The sequence below is a fragment of the Patagioenas fasciata genome, chromosome 10, assembly GCF_037038585.1.
Source record: "Patagioenas fasciata isolate bPatFas1 chromosome 10, bPatFas1.hap1, whole genome shotgun sequence".
Taxonomy (NCBI): Eukaryota; Metazoa; Chordata; class Aves; order Columbiformes; family Columbidae; genus Patagioenas; species Patagioenas fasciata.
In genome coordinates, this window is record NC_092529.1 from 2,708,097 (window position 1) to 2,727,157 (window position 19,061).

The window sequence follows — 19,061 nt, forward strand, 5'->3', positions numbered from 1 at the left end:
TCCCAGAAGCCGCTCTCCCGGCTTGGACCATTTCTTGCAATTCCCCCTGGCAGCGCATTGGGAATCTGAGATGGCACCGTCCCTTTGCACAGACAACAGTCCTGCGTCACACCCCGCTAATCCATCGGCCTCAAATGCTGCAGACACAGCTATAGTTTATTATTAAACACAGAAAACGCTATATATTCATGGAAAATGAGTCCCCTCTTTTTGGCGAAGGGAGAGCCCCGTAGCCCATCTAAACTTTCACTATGAGCGATCTCCACCTCAAGCATTTAAATACCATGTAAAAGGTGCAGCAGAATAACTGCTGAACCACAGCTGTAGAGTCACAGACCTGGGGAAACAAGGGTGAGGACTGCAAGGGAATCAAACTCCCAGCTGAGAAAGTGGAGTATTTTTCCTTATTTCAGAAGGTCAAAGCTCAGGAGGAACATGTGCTCTAAGCACAGCATGTGTTAAAGCCTCAACTTACTTCTGCGAGCTGAAGGCAGCAGAGGTTGTGAGGAATAATTGCTTGTGGGGCTGCCCAGGATGGGGAGAGGGCACGGAGCACCCAACGAGCCAGGGGGGCACTCAGAGCTCCCCCTGCCCCAGCAGCAGGGAGAGGTGCTGCCTCCAGCCCCAAAACAGACTCCATGAGTCACAGAATCATTTTGGGTGGGAGAGACCCTCGAGATCATCAAATATAACCGTTAACCCACCCCTGGCTCTGCCCCATGTCCCTCAGAACCTCAGCTCCATCTGTTCAACCCCTCCAGGGATGGTGACTCCACCGCTGCCCTGGGCAGCCTGTTCTAATGCCCCTCAACTGCTTCTGGAAAGAAATGTTCCCTAATTTCCAATCTAAACCTCCCCAGGCACAACTTAAGGCCATTTCCTCTCATCTTGTCACTTGGGAGAAGAGACCAACACTCTCCATGCTACAAACAAGGAATCTGCGAACAAGGAAAAGCTGCTTTTCCCCTCCGGGAGGACCTCTGCTCGCCTCCCCACAAAGTCCCCCCCGGCCCATCTCCAGCGCAGCGCTCACACCCGCCCGGACCCTGTGCAGGCGCCGCACACGGAAATAAGCGGACGGACCCTAAGAAAAAGTGCACCCCGTCGGTGACAGGCAGGCGCCGCGTCCAATAAGAATCGAGAGCGCCGCCGCAAGGGCCAATGGCGCGGCGGGGCGGGCGGGAGACGGCCGCGCGCCGGGAGCCGTGGTAACGCGCGGGCCGCGTGTGGGGAGAGCGGGCGGTTGGGGACGGTCCGGCCCCGCCATGAAGATCGAGGAGGTGAAGAGCACCTCGAAAACTCAGCGCATCGCCGCCCACAGCCATGTCAAGGGGCTGGGGCTGGATGAGAGCGGCACCGCCAAGCCGGCGGGAGCCGGGCTGGTGGGGCAGGAGAACGCGCGGGAGGTGAGCGGGAGGACAGGCCGAGGTTCCCCTGGGGCTCTGCGGCCTCTTCCCCGCTTGAGGGGGAGGCCTCGGGGGACCCACTCCGATCTGGGCTGGGGGGCTCTGTAAGCGCTGTTAGTGAGGGAAAGTCTCTGCCTGGGCTCGTTCCTGTGTTGTGCGATGGGGGTTAATCACGGCTGTTCCCGCCGCTACTTTTTTATCTGAGGGCAGGGACTGGCTCCCGGGGTTCAGGCGCAGGAATTGGGGTATCAAAGGTAGTGGAACACACCGAAAGTCAGGAGACTTGGTGCAGGTGTGGGCTGGAGGTTCCGTTCCAGTCCGATGTCGCCCCTGTTCGGGCGCTTGTGCTGCTGTGGCGTTCTGAAATGTCAAATACTCATTTCCTGCTTTATTTTTAAACGTTTACATACACGTGCACCTCCAGGAGGGGGAGAGCGGCCTGTGCTCTTAGGTTGAGTTTTATTGTCTGTGATTTTTTAATTTCTCTGTCTCTCAAAATTATATTAGAAAGTATGTTTTTATGACCTTGCTTCCCTCTTTGTGTGCGTGAAATTGAAATCCTCTTTATTTTTCGTGGGCTGTCAAAACCTAATATTTCTAAACACTTGTAGCGAGATTGGGACAAAAGATACTATAGCAATACTTGTGTTAAGAATGTAAGCACTTATTTAACTTGCAGGCTTGCGGGGTTATAGTGGAACTGATCAAAAGCAAGAAGATGGCTGGCAGAGCTGTGCTGTTGGCAGGACCTCCTGGAACTGGCAAGGTATTCTTCTTTTTTTGATACAAAATGAAGTATTCCCAAATCTTATTGTATTTCAGTTTGTTATCAAAGCCATTTTAGGGTAGTGCTTACATAGTGTTTTCATCTACAGGGATTTTTTTCAGCAGCGTATTGACATGGTTTCTTGCTTTGTATTTTGATTTTTGCCACATCATCAACACTGGCAGAATCCAGTGGTGTGTTCAGGCACACATAGATAATATGGTCCCTGAAAAAGAGTCCTAAGAGCTAATTTTTTATTAAAAACTTCAATAGTTTTTGCTTTACTTTTTTCTAATGCTGTTTAAGGTTTTCTGCATTTGTATCAGATGTCAAATTCAAATGCCCAGTATTGTTTCTTCAAGGTGTTTCATAAGTCTGATAAAAGTCACTTTATATGTGTCTCTAACTTGTTTTGGGGGGAGGAGGGTTGTTATATGCAATAAATACTTGTCAGAATATTCTTAATATTAAATTGATAGTTGATACATGGAAGATCATGTGATGAGGAAAGTTAACTTTGTGCAGAAAGAATCCTTTGTTAATTATAACAAAAATTAACGTATGTTTGTTTGGTTGGTTTTTTTAAGACTGCTTTGGCTTTAGCTATTGCTCAGGAGCTGGGAAGTAAAGTTCCCTTTTGCCCTATGGTTGGAAGTGAGGTCTACTCCACCGAGATCAAGAAAACAGAAGTTCTAATGGAAAACTTCCGACGTGCAATTGGTAAGTTTCAGAAAAACAGAAGAAGTAAGTATTAGCATTATACTTATTTTACTTTTTCCCAGTCACCTAAAAAGGAAAAACTTTCCAGTGGTGATGGTGGTTTTCACATTATTGTATATTCTTTTTTCAGTACTGATCTTGATTTAATGAATCTCTTCCACGCTCAGCGGAGTCAGGTTTACTGTTTATAAACTATAATTTAATTGTTGTATTAAGGTTTATTCTCCTGGTTTTGCCTATGACTCTGGATAAAGCTGAAAGAGAAACATATTTTTAGTTTCTTACGTTAGCAGAAATACTTACAGGCAGGAAAATGCTCTCCTTTTTGATTTTAGTGATTTCACCTTACTAAGCAAACAATCGGGAGCTCCCAAATGGCATCTTAGCCTGACTTAATATTCCAGCGAGCACAAAGAAAGCTCTATGCCAGCAAAACAAATAGTTTAACTTAATGTCTTCCTCAATTCTAGAGTGCTTTTACGAGCTTGGTGTAGATCGGTTAAATTTGCAACAGAACCTCAGCGAGTATCTAAAATCTCTCATACGATCGCTGCTGACAGCTGATAAATGGAGTTAGAAGTGGCTCTTGTTTGTAAGAGGGCTGGCTAAAGGTAGTCTAACTGATTTTAGCACTGAACATATTAACAGTTAATTTTCCTGGTTTCTGCACTACGTTTCCCCTTGGACTTCAGCTGAGGATTTGGTGGCAGTGCGGTGAAGGAGTCTCTCAGCTCTGCAATGAAACAAAAGTATTCCGGTGTCTTTTGTAAGAAAGCAACTCTCAGTAGTCTCTGGTCTTCTGGTTACCATGAATCTGGCAGGGCCTGGGGGAGGGAAGCCAGAGACTGAGCAGTCTGCAAAATTTCCTTGATGTGATGAAGGTCCCTGTCAGAGATTCGGAAACCTGAACCAAGAGATGAAACTTGTGCCGTCCGTGTTGTCATTTCTAGTGCTAGCGGTATTTTAACTCCCGAAGGTTTAACAGCCAGCTACATTGTTAGTTCCCTGCATTCCCCAAATGTCAACAGAGAGACACTTCTAAACAAATATTGGTGTTAATGAAAGATGGAACTTCTTTTATTCCTTTCTGTTGAATTCCATGTCACATTTTCATAACACAACCTTTATTGAATATTTTTATCACTGAAAAAAAACCCCTCTGAAATATTTTAAAGGACTAGTAACCACCATTTCTCATAATGGAACATTTTCTGATCATGTTTAAATCTCAGTTATGTTTTAGCTTCCCTGTCTAGTAAATAAATAATTTCCAAGGGTGTGGGTTTTGTTGTTTTTTATTTCTTTTTAAAATCATTTTGCATGCACAGTGCAATGTCAGCTCTGACTGGGTACAAGAGAAGCTTCAGTTCATATGTCAACCAGTACCTAAAGTATTCATTTAGGTTTTTGTGGTTTGGTTTTTTTTTTTTTGGGGGGGGGGGGTGGGGGGGGGTTGTTTGTTGGATTTTTTTTTTGAGGGGGGTGTTGCAGGATTCCTAATTAGCAGGTTCTGTACACATCATGTGTTGCTCATCTTGTGCATTTTATTTTCAGAGGGTTTAGCCACCTCAATGTATAAAAATGATCAGGGATGTTAACATCAATATTTTACTATTTTTTCTTGGAAACAGAATCTGGTTTGGACCCATCACAGTGGGAAGAAACTGGAATGACTCTGAGTTGGCAGAATTTTTATTGTTGGGAGTCTTTTAATACCAGACTTGACAGTCTCATGGCCAAGTACTGCTTGGGGTATAGGAGAGTTTGTAATACTTAAGAAACATAAAAGGACGGAGTGGGAAATGAGAAGATGGAATTGTTGCATGGGTTAAAAAAGCTTCAGCAGAGAGATAAATCCTGTGTAGAGCACATTAGGAGCTGGAAGGATGATGACAGTAGCTAATGTTAGAGCTCAGTTGCAGTAAAAAATAACTACTGGAATGGCCACTTAAATAGCGTAGCTATTCCCTGGGTCTCCAAATTGTAACTGCCAGTAAATCAAACAAGCACTGTTGAACTCTGTATAGTGCTATGGAATCAAAGCATGAAATAGCCCATAATTACCTTCTTGGACTCATGCCTCTGATTTGTAACTAAGAAATGTCTCTGCTGAAGTGTAAGAGCTCTTTTGAGAATGAAGTTTGTAGCTGATACATGCAGATTAATTTGACAACAAAGGATAATCAGCAGCAGGTCCAAAGCATCGATTATCTTTGTTCAGATCATGTTCAACTGTAAATATTTTCTATAGACCCATCTATATGAGCTCATTAGTTTAGATCAGAGGCATGATTTTGAAGGAAATCTCTAGGTTGTCCTCGCTGACTCGGCTTTGGTTTGTGTTGTGGAGCAGACTCTGAGCATGTGAATTGGATTCATTTCAGATGAAATGAAACTGGAAGATGTGCTTTAGCAGCATACAAAATATAACCCAAACATAAATGGGCTTCCAGTTTTTCAGAGCAAAACAGAGCTGGTGCTGAAAGTTTAAAAGCAAAGCAAAAAAGAAAAACAAACCTGTGAATGTCGACTTCTTGGCACCGGCAGTTTTACTGTATAGATTCCCATATTGCTTCACGTTCCTTGGATATGCAGCCCATGCAATGCAGCCTTATCTAGGTCACTCTTGGAGCTCTAAGGTTAATTTTCTTGTCCAATGTTTTGGCATACCTGAAAAACATTTTAAAAAATACTGCAATTAACTTTATGTAGAACTTTTAATATAGTGCTAAATAACGGAAAGGAAACATTTCTTACCAAGAACTTACATTATATACAATTAACCTTTTCTCACATTTCAGATCCTGGACTTAATTTGGGTCCAGCAGAGGGAGACAGACTCATATTTGTCAGTTCTTTATATTCCCCTATCAGCAACTCAAGATTACTGGTGAAGTGTCTGATCTATTTCAAAGCAAAATGGAAAGTTACGGAACAAGGAAAGTTTTATACAGTCCCAATAGCCTCAGACTGGGCAGGATGACTTCCTTATATCTTGTTACAGCCCATTCATTATTTTTGGTATGGCATGTGTGTCTCATAAAATACTTTATAGAGTCTCTTCAGATGTGGGTTCTTTGAACTTTTATGTAGTTAGAACGTCTGTGTAATTGTAGTGGTGGTGATGATAGTGGTTTTTCTTTGGAACAGTTTAGCTCCAAATCACTTCAGCTCTGTATTATTCATCAATTTAAAATAACTTAGTTAATTACGATAGTTGTGTGTGGAATGAAAGATACTCAGATACGATGATGATTGCTCAACTGTCTACAAAAAAACAACAAAATCAGGATGTCATGGTCAACTATTTTGAAATAGTTTTAAATTGTAGCAGTTTCTGCTAAATTTTATTTATCTCATCTCCTGCTACTCACTTGAAAAAAATATTTAAATTATACATTAACCTTTTCTTAATTTTTACGAGGTTCTAACACAATAGCAAGTAATCAGTTTGTCATTTTTAATTCAGCTGCTGAAATGTGAAGTTTTCTATGAAGTTACTTTTTTCTCCTTTTTCTTTACTTTGCACGGCTCTTCTGATGGTCCAAAAATTGTGTAAAACTCGCAGTTATATTAGTGTCACTAGTTTCAGAAGATAATCTGTTTCTCTGACTTCAGCGCAGGATAACAAACCAAGCAAATCTTCTCTTTGGGGGAGGGAAAAGAGAGAAGATACTGGCATTTGCTTCAAGAACTAATCATAACAAACAGAAGAAAATAATTTCTTAGAGTTTAATAAATTGTTTTGCAGGGCAGAAGTTGGGCTGAACTTCCGTTCTGATGACACAGGATGAATATTCTACATACTATTGAAGAACAGAGCAATAACTCATCTTCCTACTTGAAAAACAACAAATAACCATTAAATGTCATGTAGCCTAATAATACGTTACATTCTGTTGGCAGTAATGCTATAGGCTCTGGAGCGTATATAGCCATTGATTTGTGTACTCAAGACTATTCTGGATTTCTTGCAGGTTTGAGGATAAAAGAGACCAAGGAAGTTTATGAAGGAGAAGTCACAGAACTCACTCCATGCGAGACTGAAAATCCTATGGGGGGCTATGGCAAAACCATCAGCCACGTAATTATAGGACTCAAAACTGCAAAAGGAACCAAACAGTTGAAGGTATGTATAGCAGAAACTCAGCAATTTCTGGAAGTATTTCAGGTCTGCATCTTTTTAGCACTTATTTCCATTTCAAGCTCTCGATCCCCATCTCTGTAGAGCAGGGATGCCAGGAGGTTGTTTTCTTTTGCTGGACAACTTTATCCTATTCCTCAGTGCATACGTTTATCTGCTTAATGTAGAATATTTAGAATGTGAGTCTTGTCTCCTACTAATTGAAAGTGGGGATAAACCCATTGCTCAGTTAGCAGCCCCTGTAATTTTTCTCCTTGGCAGCACACACTTGTACATCTTCAACAAGTCAAAGGGGAGTTTAAGCAGGAAGAGATCCTGGTTCTGTTTTGCAGCATTACCGGTACCACAGAAAAATCGTCCGAGTTGGAAATCTGAGCTATGATCTGGCTTGGTCTGTGATACACTCGCTCTAACCCTGGCTATAAATTCATGATAACAAACATATGAGAAAGGTCTTGGTTTTGTTTTCCTCATTCTCAACTGAATTTTTGAGGGTGGTTTTGGAAAATGTTGCCTGTTCCAGTAGAAATTGTTCTGTCTGTCACATCCCTTCTTTCTACACAGGGAAATACACTCTCGTGAATATTTGATAGAGAACTGGAAATGGAGCTGGTACGTTGCCAGCTCAGACCCACTTCCCCTTTGTTTTCTTGCACAAGTCTCTGTCCATGTTGTTCAATTTCCCTGTCAGAGCAGGAGAGAACTGAAAGCTGTCTCTGTTGGTATCAGCTTGCATTTGTTCATTTTGAAAACAAGAAAATGCAGAGCAAAAGTGAATAAACACATACCGAGAGAAACAAAAGCGTCTCCTGTTTTCCACATCCACTCTCCCTCATGCAGCTCCACAGAGGATTGAAAATAAATAAAGAAATCAAGTAGCATAATTCAATGCTATAGCCAGATTTTTTATAAAAGCTTTTCTAGAAATTAAGAGAAGTGCTGCTTCCTAAGTATAAATATATTGTCGCATTACACAAAGGCATATTTTGTGATAGTAATTGGTATCATTATCGTTATGTTTCTGGCACTTACCGTCACTTCCTTCAGACAGCAGACTTTTTGGTAAGAAACTAAGTTCTCTGCATCTTCTTTCAGATTTATTCTCTATCGCTACTCCAAGTGTTACAGCTCTGTAAAACCCTAGAGGCATTGCTGGGCGGAAGTTGCAGTTTAATTTTGCCTAGTGCGGGTGAGCTTTGGCCCACATTTCTTTTCCTTGATTACCATAACAATATGGAATTGTTTTGACCAGCCGTGATGTTTGCTTATTTCCAGCTGGATCCCAGCATATTTGAAAGCTTGCAGAAGGAGCGAGTGGAAACCGGTGACGTTATTTATATCGAAGCAAACAGTGGAGCCGTCAAGGTAAAAGAAAAGTTGTGCATTTTGATGCCGGTGTGTGACTCTTGCAGATCTTTCTCTGCCTTTGTCAGAAGGCTCCGATTTATTAACCTTAACCGACTTGAAACGGTTACGTGGAAGTTTGAAGAAGAGCACGCTGTTTTCCTTATCTGGAGAGAAAATTCTCTGTTGCACTGAAAGAATGTGGTCATCTAGTTCACAATTAAGGTCATCTGGTGAGGAAGCTATCACTGATGCTGTCTGGATGAGTTTTCTTTTCTGTAAGACCGAGACATCTTTAAGGGAAGAGGGGAAATCCAAAGCAACTTTAGCCATTTTCAGGCTGACGTGCGGCGTATTTAATCTTTCTTTTATCGCTCTGGTATTTTCTCCACAAGATACATACACATGGAAGGGAATACTGCATTAGTTAGCATTCTTTTCATATCTGATTTAGAAAGCAGTGTACAGCGATTCTTGCTGTTTAATGGATGAGCATAATATTTTGTATCATATAATAAATCACCTACCTACAAAGGAGTCTTGAACAGTTCTCCCAATCTCTAGTTAATCTGCTGGATTTGTCCTTTAGCAAGAATTACGTACGGTTAAAAGAAGGGGAGAGAGGAGCAGAATAGCATTACAACTGAAAATATCAGGTGTTTTTCAGCAGAGTTTTTGAGCTTTGATCAGTAGATAGGGTGTGCCTGTGGCTAAGCAGGGTGGGATGTCTGAATTGTCAGCTGAAGCTTGTCAGGACTGGAATTGGGAACTAAGCCCTTTATCAAGTTCATGTCACTCAAGGTTTTGGCACTGAAACTTATTCTATACCTGGGTTTCTCTTCTTTGCTTCTCCTCAGAGGCAAGGCAGGTGTGATATCTATGCTACGGAATTTGACCTTGAAGCTGAAGAGTATGTTCCCTTGCCAAAGGGTGACGTGCACAAAAAGAAGGAAATTATTCAGGATGTCACCCTGCATGACTTGGATGTGGCCAATGCTCGACCTCAGGTATCTGTAGATGAAGCCTTTACAGAAAAGTTCTTTGACGTAGATGTGATGGTCACTGGAACAATCAAGAAGTAGAAAGTTGAGCTGTCCTAAATCACTCTCAAAGATTCCATGATAGGAACAGCTGTAGGTGTTACCCGTGGAGGCCAGCCTTTCCCAACACTGCAAAGAACAGCCACATGGACATTTGAGATCCGCTACCTTCGCAGTTAGTGCCTAATGTAGACCTCGCTCTCTCCTTCCCTCCACCGTTGTGCCTCATCCCCTGCAGAGAAAGAGCAGTGTGGGCTGCTCCTCTTGACCAAGAAAAGAGATTAGTACTGTCTCTCCAGAAGGAAAGTTGCCTACAGGTGTGAGGTAGCAGCAGCAGCCAGATTGGCAGGATTTTATTTATCGAAATTTCTACATACAGATTAATTTAGCCTCCTTTGTGTTTATGGGTTTGTGGCCATGAAAAGAAAGCTGCAAGCACTATGACAAAATGGCACTTTAGTCTTTTTGGCTGCTGTGGATTTGGTTGATGTCCCTGCTTCCTTCAGAAATGTTTCATAACCTCTGTCTAAATTTCCTTGTGACTCGGTGCAGCTCTGAACATATCACAGCAAAACAATCGAAAATGGAAGAATTACTCCTTGCTGTATCTTAACGTGCAGTTATTGAGGGAACTCCATCTATGTCATAAACAAAAGCCACTGACAATATAGTATCTTTGGTTAAAGTTTGGCATCTTTACAGTATGATACTACAAGCCTTTAACCTACTCCATTTCAAAATAAACATCCTTTTTCCAACAAAATCACTTACAGGATAAAAATCAAGGTGTTCAAAACATTTAAAACTCAGCATAATCGTTACTGTGTTTACAGGCTGAACACCTACTGTGCATACAGCCAATCCAAGTCTCTCTTCACTGAGAATTTTAGTCCTTGTGAACTTCTCTGTGACAATTCTTATAACAGAGGTTACCTCATGTTGGTTTTTTATGTTCTGGAAATGAATGAGGCTCAAGAAAGCTAAATGATTATGTGTAGAATACTGGTGCAGAGAAATGACCTAACTTTTGACAGCTTATCAACCACTGCTGGTAGAAACTATCAAAGAAACAACTTATTAAACCAAGTCCTGGTTTATAAAATTCTCATGGTTTGTGTTCACTACAAGACCTCATAGCTGATCTGTAACTTTCTTTTCCCAGGGTGGGCAAGACATCCTTTCTATGATGGGACAGTTGATGAAGCCAAAGAAAACTGAAATCACTGGTATGAATCCCATGTGGTATTTTTAGACCAACATAACCTGTGTATTTACCAGTTAGAAAAGGATTAAAAATAGGGTTATTCATGCACCATCTCTAAGTGAATGCCTACATAATATTTATTCATAAATATTCAGATTTCAAAAAGCAGTGTTACAGCTGCTAGAATTGCAAGGGCTGGAGACAGTAGAACATGTTATCGGTTTACACATAGGGTGATAAAATATGTACTGTGCTATATGCACCTGTCCTGGGGAGAAAGGGCTGAGAATGCACGTGCCGTCCCCTTTCTCAAAACACTCCTGCCAGACACTGTGAGGTTCGCACTTGCACAAAGAGCCAAACTGAACAACAAAACAAATCTAATAAGTCGTTAGGACACGTGCTTATGAGAAGCAACCACACTGAACTTGTGTGGAGTAGAAAAATGGCTTCTAAAGACTCCAGCCTTGCTTTGGTTTAGACACCTCTATAGCCTATTGACTCGTTGCTCTGAGTGCACTGCTGCTCTTCGTACCCACAGATTGTTGGGGGAAGAAAAATATCTACAGAAAGATCAATTCTCCTTTTGCTTTGAAAGAAATGATGTTTCAGTAAGTGACCATCTAAATTTAGATCAAAGTCTGTTTCAATACCCAACCGGAATGGTGGTCTTTTGAAGTATCTCATCTGTTCCAGAGATCACTTTGCTTATTCCAATGTCAGATTTATCAGTGTAACATCTTGCATAGCTTTGAGATCCATCTGTTCACAGAAACTTACGTAGCCCTTTTTTGTTGTTGTTAAACACAACTTCTTTGCTGAAATGCAGTAGCAATATTTTATCTTTTCTGTGACGTTCTTCTCAACCGTGCTTGGAAACCTCATTAAGTTTCATGGTTTAAATTGAGGTTTGACTGACTTCCCACCCACCAAACTCATAGTTTTTCACAGGCCATGTGAGGGGACAGAGCACCCCAGTTAAGTGCTAGAAGTTTAGAAATATTTGGCTGCACAGATGTCTCTGTGGTGAATGCCACAGAATTTTAATGTTATGGATGCTTTTCCCTGTGGCACTAAGATTCCAAACCAGGAAAAAATTCAATAAGAATTTTACTTACCTAAAGTCTTTCAGACAGACCTATAGTTCACCAGCAGAACGACTGTTTCTTTTTGTTCTCAGACAAACTTCGAGGAGAGATAAATAAGGTGGTAAATAAATACATCGATCAGGGCATCGCAGAGCTGGTCCCAGGTGTACTCTTTGTAGATGAAGTTCACATGCTGGATATTGAATGTTTCACATACCTGCACCGAGCGCTGGAATCTTCCATTTCCCCCATCGTCATCTTTGCTTCCAATCGCGGAAACTGCATTATCAGGTATGATGTCTAAAGTTGAATTTTCCAGGTTGCATTTGTCCATGAACCTTAGAAATTAACTGTATCAGCAGAGTTATCATCTGGAGGCTTTTGTCTCTGATACTGTCAACTGTGATAATCCCTGGGTTATAAGGTGTGTTAGTGTTCGAGAACTGCTTGTGAGCTTCACGCTAGAACAAGCATTTAATGCCAGGCTGAGTTAAAGCAGAATGGAATTCCTCCTTTTATTTCCACTGACACATCCCTCTTTCTCCAACACCTTCTGAATTGTCTTATTTCCTGGGTGATCTGTAACAATTACCTTTCTCATTGGATGCCTCAACACATCTGTTGCTTGCACATTAGGGACATGAAAAGCACCAGGGCTACAAACCTCTAATGTTACAGTTTCCTGCTGCTTCTGGATCATTTTGCTGTTTGCTGTCCTCTTTGCTTCAGATTTAAGCTTCCTGTTCTCACTGTTAAAGCATGTTCAGCGTCTCCCTACCCTTCGTTATTTCCTACTCTGTTGGTTTGGCTTTTTGTGATTCTGTCACCTTGCCAACTACCTCGTTTTTCATCTCCGCTCCGATTCGTGCCTCCGCTTCAATATTTTGCCCCCACACAATGCATTCTTTGCATGTTGAGTAGAAGTGCTCTTCTCCTTCAGATCCTTCCTTAAACCCTACTGCTAATTTGTGGTCTAGGTCTAATTATGTCTAAACAAGCTGTCATTAGCAGTGATTGCTACTCTGTGAATTTATTTAATTCAGCTGTGTAACCAGCTATTCCTTTCCCTCTTTAGTGGCTCATCTGGTATTAATCTTCCTCTGCTTCGAAGTGAAGGTGCTAAGCCCTTCAGAAATGTTTAAGGTGGACATTGCAGCGCTCTCTTTGCAAAGGCATCATTAGATAAGGCTGTATTGTAATACAGTGCAGGAAAACATGAAGGAAAGCACCACCTCTAAGTATTTCTGAGTGACATGTTTAAGAGCTCCAGAAATAGTATTTGTTTTGCTCGGGCTGTCCAATTCAAACTTCAGCATGTTTCCTGTCTCTGCCTGGGGAGTGTGTCTCTGTGGGAAGACACAAGAATTGTAAACTAGTAGATGCACAGTCACAAGTGATTTTAGTAAAATCAATTTACTGAACTCAGATTATCTGATCTCTCTGTTTGGTTTCTCCTATAGAGGCACAGAGGATATAGTGTCTCCTCATGGAATACCGCTAGACCTGCTGGACAGAGTGATGATTATCCGAACCATGCTGTATACACCCCAAGAAATGAAGCAGGTATGCACAGCATTTTAAGAGCAATTCTAAAAAGTCCCTGGAGTTCTAATCTACTGAGATGACTGCTCCATCTCTAAATATTCTGCTCCTATAGAGCTCTTTGACACTTTGTGGTCACCAGGGTTTGTGCCAGAAAGCTTACCACTTCCTAAATGCATGCTGCTGGAGTAACCGCTTCCAGTAGAGTGGTTAAAATCTGCGTGCAATCCCTCTGATTTCCACCCACTGATGAGCTGTAGTGGTGAGTGTATCTAGAGCTGAATGCGACATCTCACTTGCGTGAAATAGCACGAATTGTTAGCTGACCTTTGGTTTTGCACAGATTTCTTTCCATAGAGTTTGCAGATTTCCGGAGAGTAGTGCTTTTCCAGTCATAGAATCATTTCAGTTGGAAAAGACCCTCATGATCATCGAGTCCAACCATAACCTAACCTAACTCTAGCACTAAACCATGTCCATAAGAAGCTCGTCTAAGCGCTTTTTAAACCTCCTTTCAGGCAGTTCAGAGATCAGAAGGTCTCCCCTCAGCTGCTCCCATCACACTTGTGCTCCAGCCCCTTCCCCAGCTCCGTTGCCTTCTCTCAACTTGCTCCAGTACCTCAAGGGCTTTCTTGGCATGAGGGGCCCAAAACTGAAGTCGGTATGAGATGAAGTGTCACATTTTGGGACCTTTAATCCCAGACCTCAGGCTGTTCTCCACACAAGAGATGAGAGGGATTGCAGAACGCAACTCCACCTGCTGCGTTTTTCCCTCTTTGCTCTGTACTGTAGCTTTAACCTGCTAGAGCTGTCTCCTGAAACTGAGAGGATTTCCATGCTCGTAGTCAAGTTTAGAAATGTAAGCACAGTAAGTGTTGCGGAGATACGCTTCTGAATGCCTGAAACTTTTCCTGTGGGGCCATCATGCTGTATTGTGTATCGATTATAATACTTGGGTCCATTATGAGGCATCGTGTCAAAGATCCCCCTCATTAGCGTCTCAATGCTGCGGAGTGACACAATGCAGAAGGCATTATGGTATATCATGTCAATTCTTTGTATTATTTAAGAGATAGTGTCAATGGAGGAGAGCGTTGTCACGAGATAATAGTCTCCTGCTGCTGGATACGTGCCAGGGTGAAGCCGAGGCATTTATCGAATATAAACGGAGATGCAAAGCTTCATTTCACTTGGTTTGAGGGGCTTTGCACATGCGGCTCTTGTGAGCCACTCTCAGGATGATTTTTTTGGTACCTAAGCATTTTAAAGCATTATGGTATAGATGACAGTAGAAGCAGCCCGGTGATTTAATAGTACAATTATGTTTTGTTTGTATACAAACCAAATCTTAAAGCATGACCTTTACTGAGTCTGGAGATGTCAGAGACCATTGTTTGGACTTCTCTATATGCGAATTTTGTGTAGTTAGTGGGATGTACTCAGAGTTACTTTTTGTTGAGGTTGTTCTGTGTAATACCTGCCTAGCACGCTCTATTACCATGCAGATAATACACTGCTCATTTTCTGAAGAGCTGGCTAAGTGCTGTGATTCCACTCTGCCCAGGGGCAAAGGGAGTGCTTACAGTAGCATTTCCTAAAGCTAAAAACAGAGTCCAGACATTATGTCACATAAATCGTGTTCCTACAGTCATATAATCTCATCTACCCTTAAATTAAGGCTTTTGAACGATGACTCCTCTTGGGAGAAGAGGAGCTGTTACACTTCACATTGGTTTCTAACTACATACAACTGAGGAGGTTTAAAAATAAGATGTCCATAAATTCATTTCCCTATTTTTGCTGAAATTTTTCTTTCATGCTAGGAAGAAGTTTTCACTGCGATGTCTGTGTGTGAGACTTCGCCTGGGCCTTTCACAATTGATTTATCGGCACAAGAATTGTCCGTTTGTTCATAAGCAGTTCAGAATATTTCTCTTTGTGTTGATAAAGTAGAAATCCCAGCGTGTCGCTCTGCTGGGAGAACAAGACCCACAGTTACCTTACTGCGACCAGAACAGGCAGGAAATTCACTTTTATCCCTGTTCTAGTCAGGTAGTGTTGTAATCAAACTTCTTTGCATATGTGCCTGCTGTTAGATAGTACAGCTTATAAGTGGGACTTTTTGTTCCTGATGTATAAACACTTCTTTTCCTATTTTATAGCAACTTATTGATGTATGCGCATGTGCTGGGTTAACAGCTTGAGCCCCAATCCTTCAGGAAGGTTCCACCCCATTGCTAGATAAAAAGTTATTTTAAAAGAGCTGTTAAACATGTGGCATTCAAGATACCTTGTTTCTAGAAGGGGAAGAGTAAAGTAGCAGTATTTAAATGAATGGAAAGTGATATTTGAGTGATCTAAACAATACAAAAAAACCCTTCACATTTAAACTGCAATTTGCAGCAGCATTGCCAATATTCAGTATTAATATCTGAGCAAAACTTCCTGCCATTTCAAGCCCTTCTCTTTTACTCTGTTCCCTACCCTGACTCCCCTAACGCATTTTTACGGCTTTAATTTAAACGAGCGCTTCTTGATATCTTGTTTACAAAGCTGCCAAAGTGAAAAATACCTGTATTATATGAGGCTTGCAGTTCCAGAGTTATCTCAGCACTACAACACAACATCATTATCCAGTCTGCCCCTTATCACTCAGCTGGTAATACGGGCTACCGAGAGACTTGTGCCACTTTTGTTACAGCTTCATATGCTCAGGCTTATTGGTGATATCTTGCTCTCCAACTTTGTAAAGATCTTCAGACTGGTACAAGCCTGAGACTGTTCTTGAAAGATTAGATTCTTCTCAGTGATTTTTTTTCTTCTTGCCGGAATAGGTGAATCATAGAAAGTAACTTTTTGATTTATTTTACTATCTTCTTGTCAATTGAATAAAAAGTGTGTTGTGAGCTGCTAAGGGAAGGGCGTAGCTTTCAGGAGGGCTCTGCTGTGCAGCTGCAGCGAGACGCTGCACAATTCAGTAACTAACGGGTGTAGCTGCCCACGAGGCTCCGGCTGCTGCTTCCTGCAGACTTCTTCTGTTTTCTTGTATAACTTCTTATTTCCTGCTCCTTATTAGTAGACAGACTGAGTTGCGTGCAGTTGTCATGAAGGGTTAGCGGTCCAGATGTGTTACTTTACCTGCCTTTTGTGCTCTTCCATTTTTCGATGTTATATTTGCCTATTCAAAGACTTAAAACTACAAATTCTGGTTCAGCGCTGAGTTACACCGGGCTAACTCCAGGCCATCCCGTGTTACCACACATCTCATCTCGAAGCTGACAGTTTCCAGCTACTAAACTAAGTAGCACAGCGTGCTCATTTGCTAATCCGGGCTGCTATCTCGCTTCTTCATCCCAACAGATCATAAAACTTCGTGCTCAGACAGAAGGAATTAATATCAGTGAAGAATCTCTAAACCATTTGGGGGAAATTGGTACCAAGACAACCCTAAGGTAAGTTGAGCTGGGTTGGCTTTGCTCTTAAATATGACTGGGATAAAAACACAGTAGGATAACTCAGTCTTGAAGTGAGACAACCCTCTCCCATAAAGTTAGGCTAAGAACAATGCTAACATTAAAAAAGAACTGTGATGCTCTTCCTTCATAGAATGTACGTGCTAGAGGGTCTTGCAGATTCTTTATACGTGTATTCAGTCCACTGGGCTGCACCGAACTGTAATTTTCCCCCGTTTGACCGCAGGTACGCCGTGCAGTTACTGACCCCGGCCAACCTGCTGGCCAAGATCAACGGCAAAGACAGCATCGAGAAAGAGCACATTGAAGAGATCAATGAACTCTTCTACGATGCCAAATCCTCAGCAAAAATCTTGGCTGAACAACAGGAGAAGTACATGAAATGAAGAGTTTATCGCGTTAGATGCTTTGAAGCGGCGTTAACCCTCACCCAGGGCTGGTTTAATTGCTGAATGAGAAATGTTAATGGTTTGTCTCTTTGGGGACTGAAAAATATTTAAGAGTTGGACTGCTTTGTCAGACCAGAGTTAGCGATCAAGTGTTCCCGTTTCACTATCAATAATAAGATGCACCATGATGTCTGCGTAACATCTTAGTCTCCCTTTTATGAGCATATATATGACATTAATAGCTCTTGACCCATCAGTTTTGTCTTTAGACTTCATTACAGAAGAGCTCTAATTAAAGTTGACGCTTAAGAACAGTCTATTTTCTTTAGGAATGTTGCTTTCAGATAGTTTCCTTTTACGGATTGAGAACCTGTTTTTTTTAATCAAAGTTTGTCTGAAGTGCTTTCTAATAAAATATTTCACGAATCTTGGAAGCTTCCCTGTGTTTGCCCCTGGGTGTTCACCTGCCTAAAGAAACAGGTACAGCAGCTGGACTTAACAAAGCCAAACATGAGTAAAGTGGATTGGCAACATAAAAATAGACCCACAGCAAAGAAATGGTAAATGGACCTTTCCAAAGTGTTTACTCTTTGGTAGGTCTTGATTTTCATTTTCTGAGGGAGAATGCAGAAATACATAATAGCCCTATTTAAAGCCTTTCTTCCAGAGTAACTAACTTAGCCTTTCTTTGTGTTTTCACAAAGCAGATTGAATAAGGGTTCCTGTCCATCATGGGCAGCCATTTTTCCACAATGTTCTGCCCCCACTTTATTGATCACCTAAGATCAGAAAAAAATAAAAGAAAAATCACCAACTAAAAATGTCTGAGTATTCATATGTAAAAGTGAAAGTTAGCAGAACGAAAGTGAAAAGAAGAACGCAATAATTAAGGTTTGAAACCCTGCTCTGCACAGACTTTGTATGAACTTCGCCTTAGTCTCTTGTTCGCAGAACGTGCTTCCTGGGTCTGTAGGGTGTGGATTGTTCCACAGCACCCTGAGGATAAATGATTTAAAGATTAAGACCCTTGTAACGCTGAAATACAAATCTGTAAATAGATGAACCAGGAAAAAAGTAGCGGCTTTATAAAATAACTCACCTCACGTTCTTTGTTAGAACCTTCAGTGATTTAAAAGACTTCATGTACACTCACTTACATGAGCGTAGTTCTCAGGGCAGAGTGGGAGTGGAAGAAATCATAACTTGTCACAGGAGCCCAGTTTTAAACACCCTTTTTCTTTTTAGCAGCTGCAAAGTGAAGAAAAATTTTCAATTAATACTTTTACCTCATCAAAGTGTTAATGAGAAGCTTGCTGACAAGCACCAAACACACACACAGAGCTACTGAGCCTCCTTCGAGTCCTGCACGGCCAGTCGGTGGTTCTGCACACCGGGACGATCGCGGTAGGATCACGGGAGGCAGACACTGGCAATGGCTTTGCCATTTGCCATTTCTTTTGCCTTTTTTTTTTATATTAAAAGGTGTGGGGGGGAAGTTGGAAAACACCTCTGGTATTTAATTAGTGCCCTAAGAGGTTCTATGGATCAAATACAACAAAGCTTCCTTGTTAAATCGCAGAGTTCTCACTTGTAAAACTAACACATAAACACAGCCATCAACTTCTTAGGAAAGGAATCCAGCTGCTGCAAACCGCTGTCTGCACCCCCTCCTGCTCCGGAGGTTTGCGTCTCCTTGCACCCAAGGGCTGTTTGTGGCCATCACCAATGATGCACTGGACAGCAGAGACTGCTGGGGAACAGAAAGCAGAGCGGGATGGTTTGGATTGAATGATGTTTGATCACATTTTACCATCTCAGCCATGTAAAAACCTGTCCCGTTCTTCAGTGTACAATTCAGCACTCTGTCAGCCAGCCCCAATCAGCTGTTGTATTTTAAATAATCCATCTACTTTCTGTATGGCTGCAACTAAACAGTAGCGACAAG

The 19,061-nt window shown here is 41.8% G+C and overlaps 1 protein-coding gene across 1 annotated transcript; it reads left to right on the forward strand.

Moving 5' to 3' along the window:
• The first annotated feature begins 1,183 nt into the window (after nucleotides 1-1,183).
• On the forward strand, nucleotides 1,184-17,542 carry RUVBL1 (RuvB like AAA ATPase 1). Its single transcript, XM_065845881.2, has 11 exons — nucleotides 1,184-1,406; nucleotides 2,086-2,172; nucleotides 2,760-2,892; nucleotides 6,870-7,021; nucleotides 8,312-8,401; nucleotides 9,238-9,387; nucleotides 10,583-10,646; nucleotides 11,805-12,003; nucleotides 13,173-13,275; nucleotides 16,615-16,706; nucleotides 16,954-17,542. Exons 1-11 carry the CDS (start codon nucleotides 1,266-1,268, stop codon nucleotides 17,111-17,113), a joined length of 1,371 nt encoding a protein of 456 aa, XP_065701953.1. The 5' UTR covers nucleotides 1,184-1,265; the 3' UTR covers nucleotides 17,114-17,542.
• Nucleotides 17,543-19,061: the final 1,519 nt, after the last annotated feature.

Excerpts from the sequence above, each read along its gene's own strand:
- RUVBL1 (XM_065845881.2), top strand. The coding sequence starts at position 1,266 with ATGAAGATCGAGGAGGTGAAGAGCACCTCGAAAACTCAGCGCATCGCC. Across the intron at positions 12,004-13,172 it reads CGCGGAAACTGCATTATCAG|AGGCACAGAGGATATAGTGT; the intron begins GTATGATGTCTA and ends TTTCTCCTATAG. Across the intron at positions 16,707-16,953 it reads GGTACCAAGACAACCCTAAG|GTACGCCGTGCAGTTACTGA; the intron begins GTAAGTTGAGCT and ends GTTTGACCGCAG.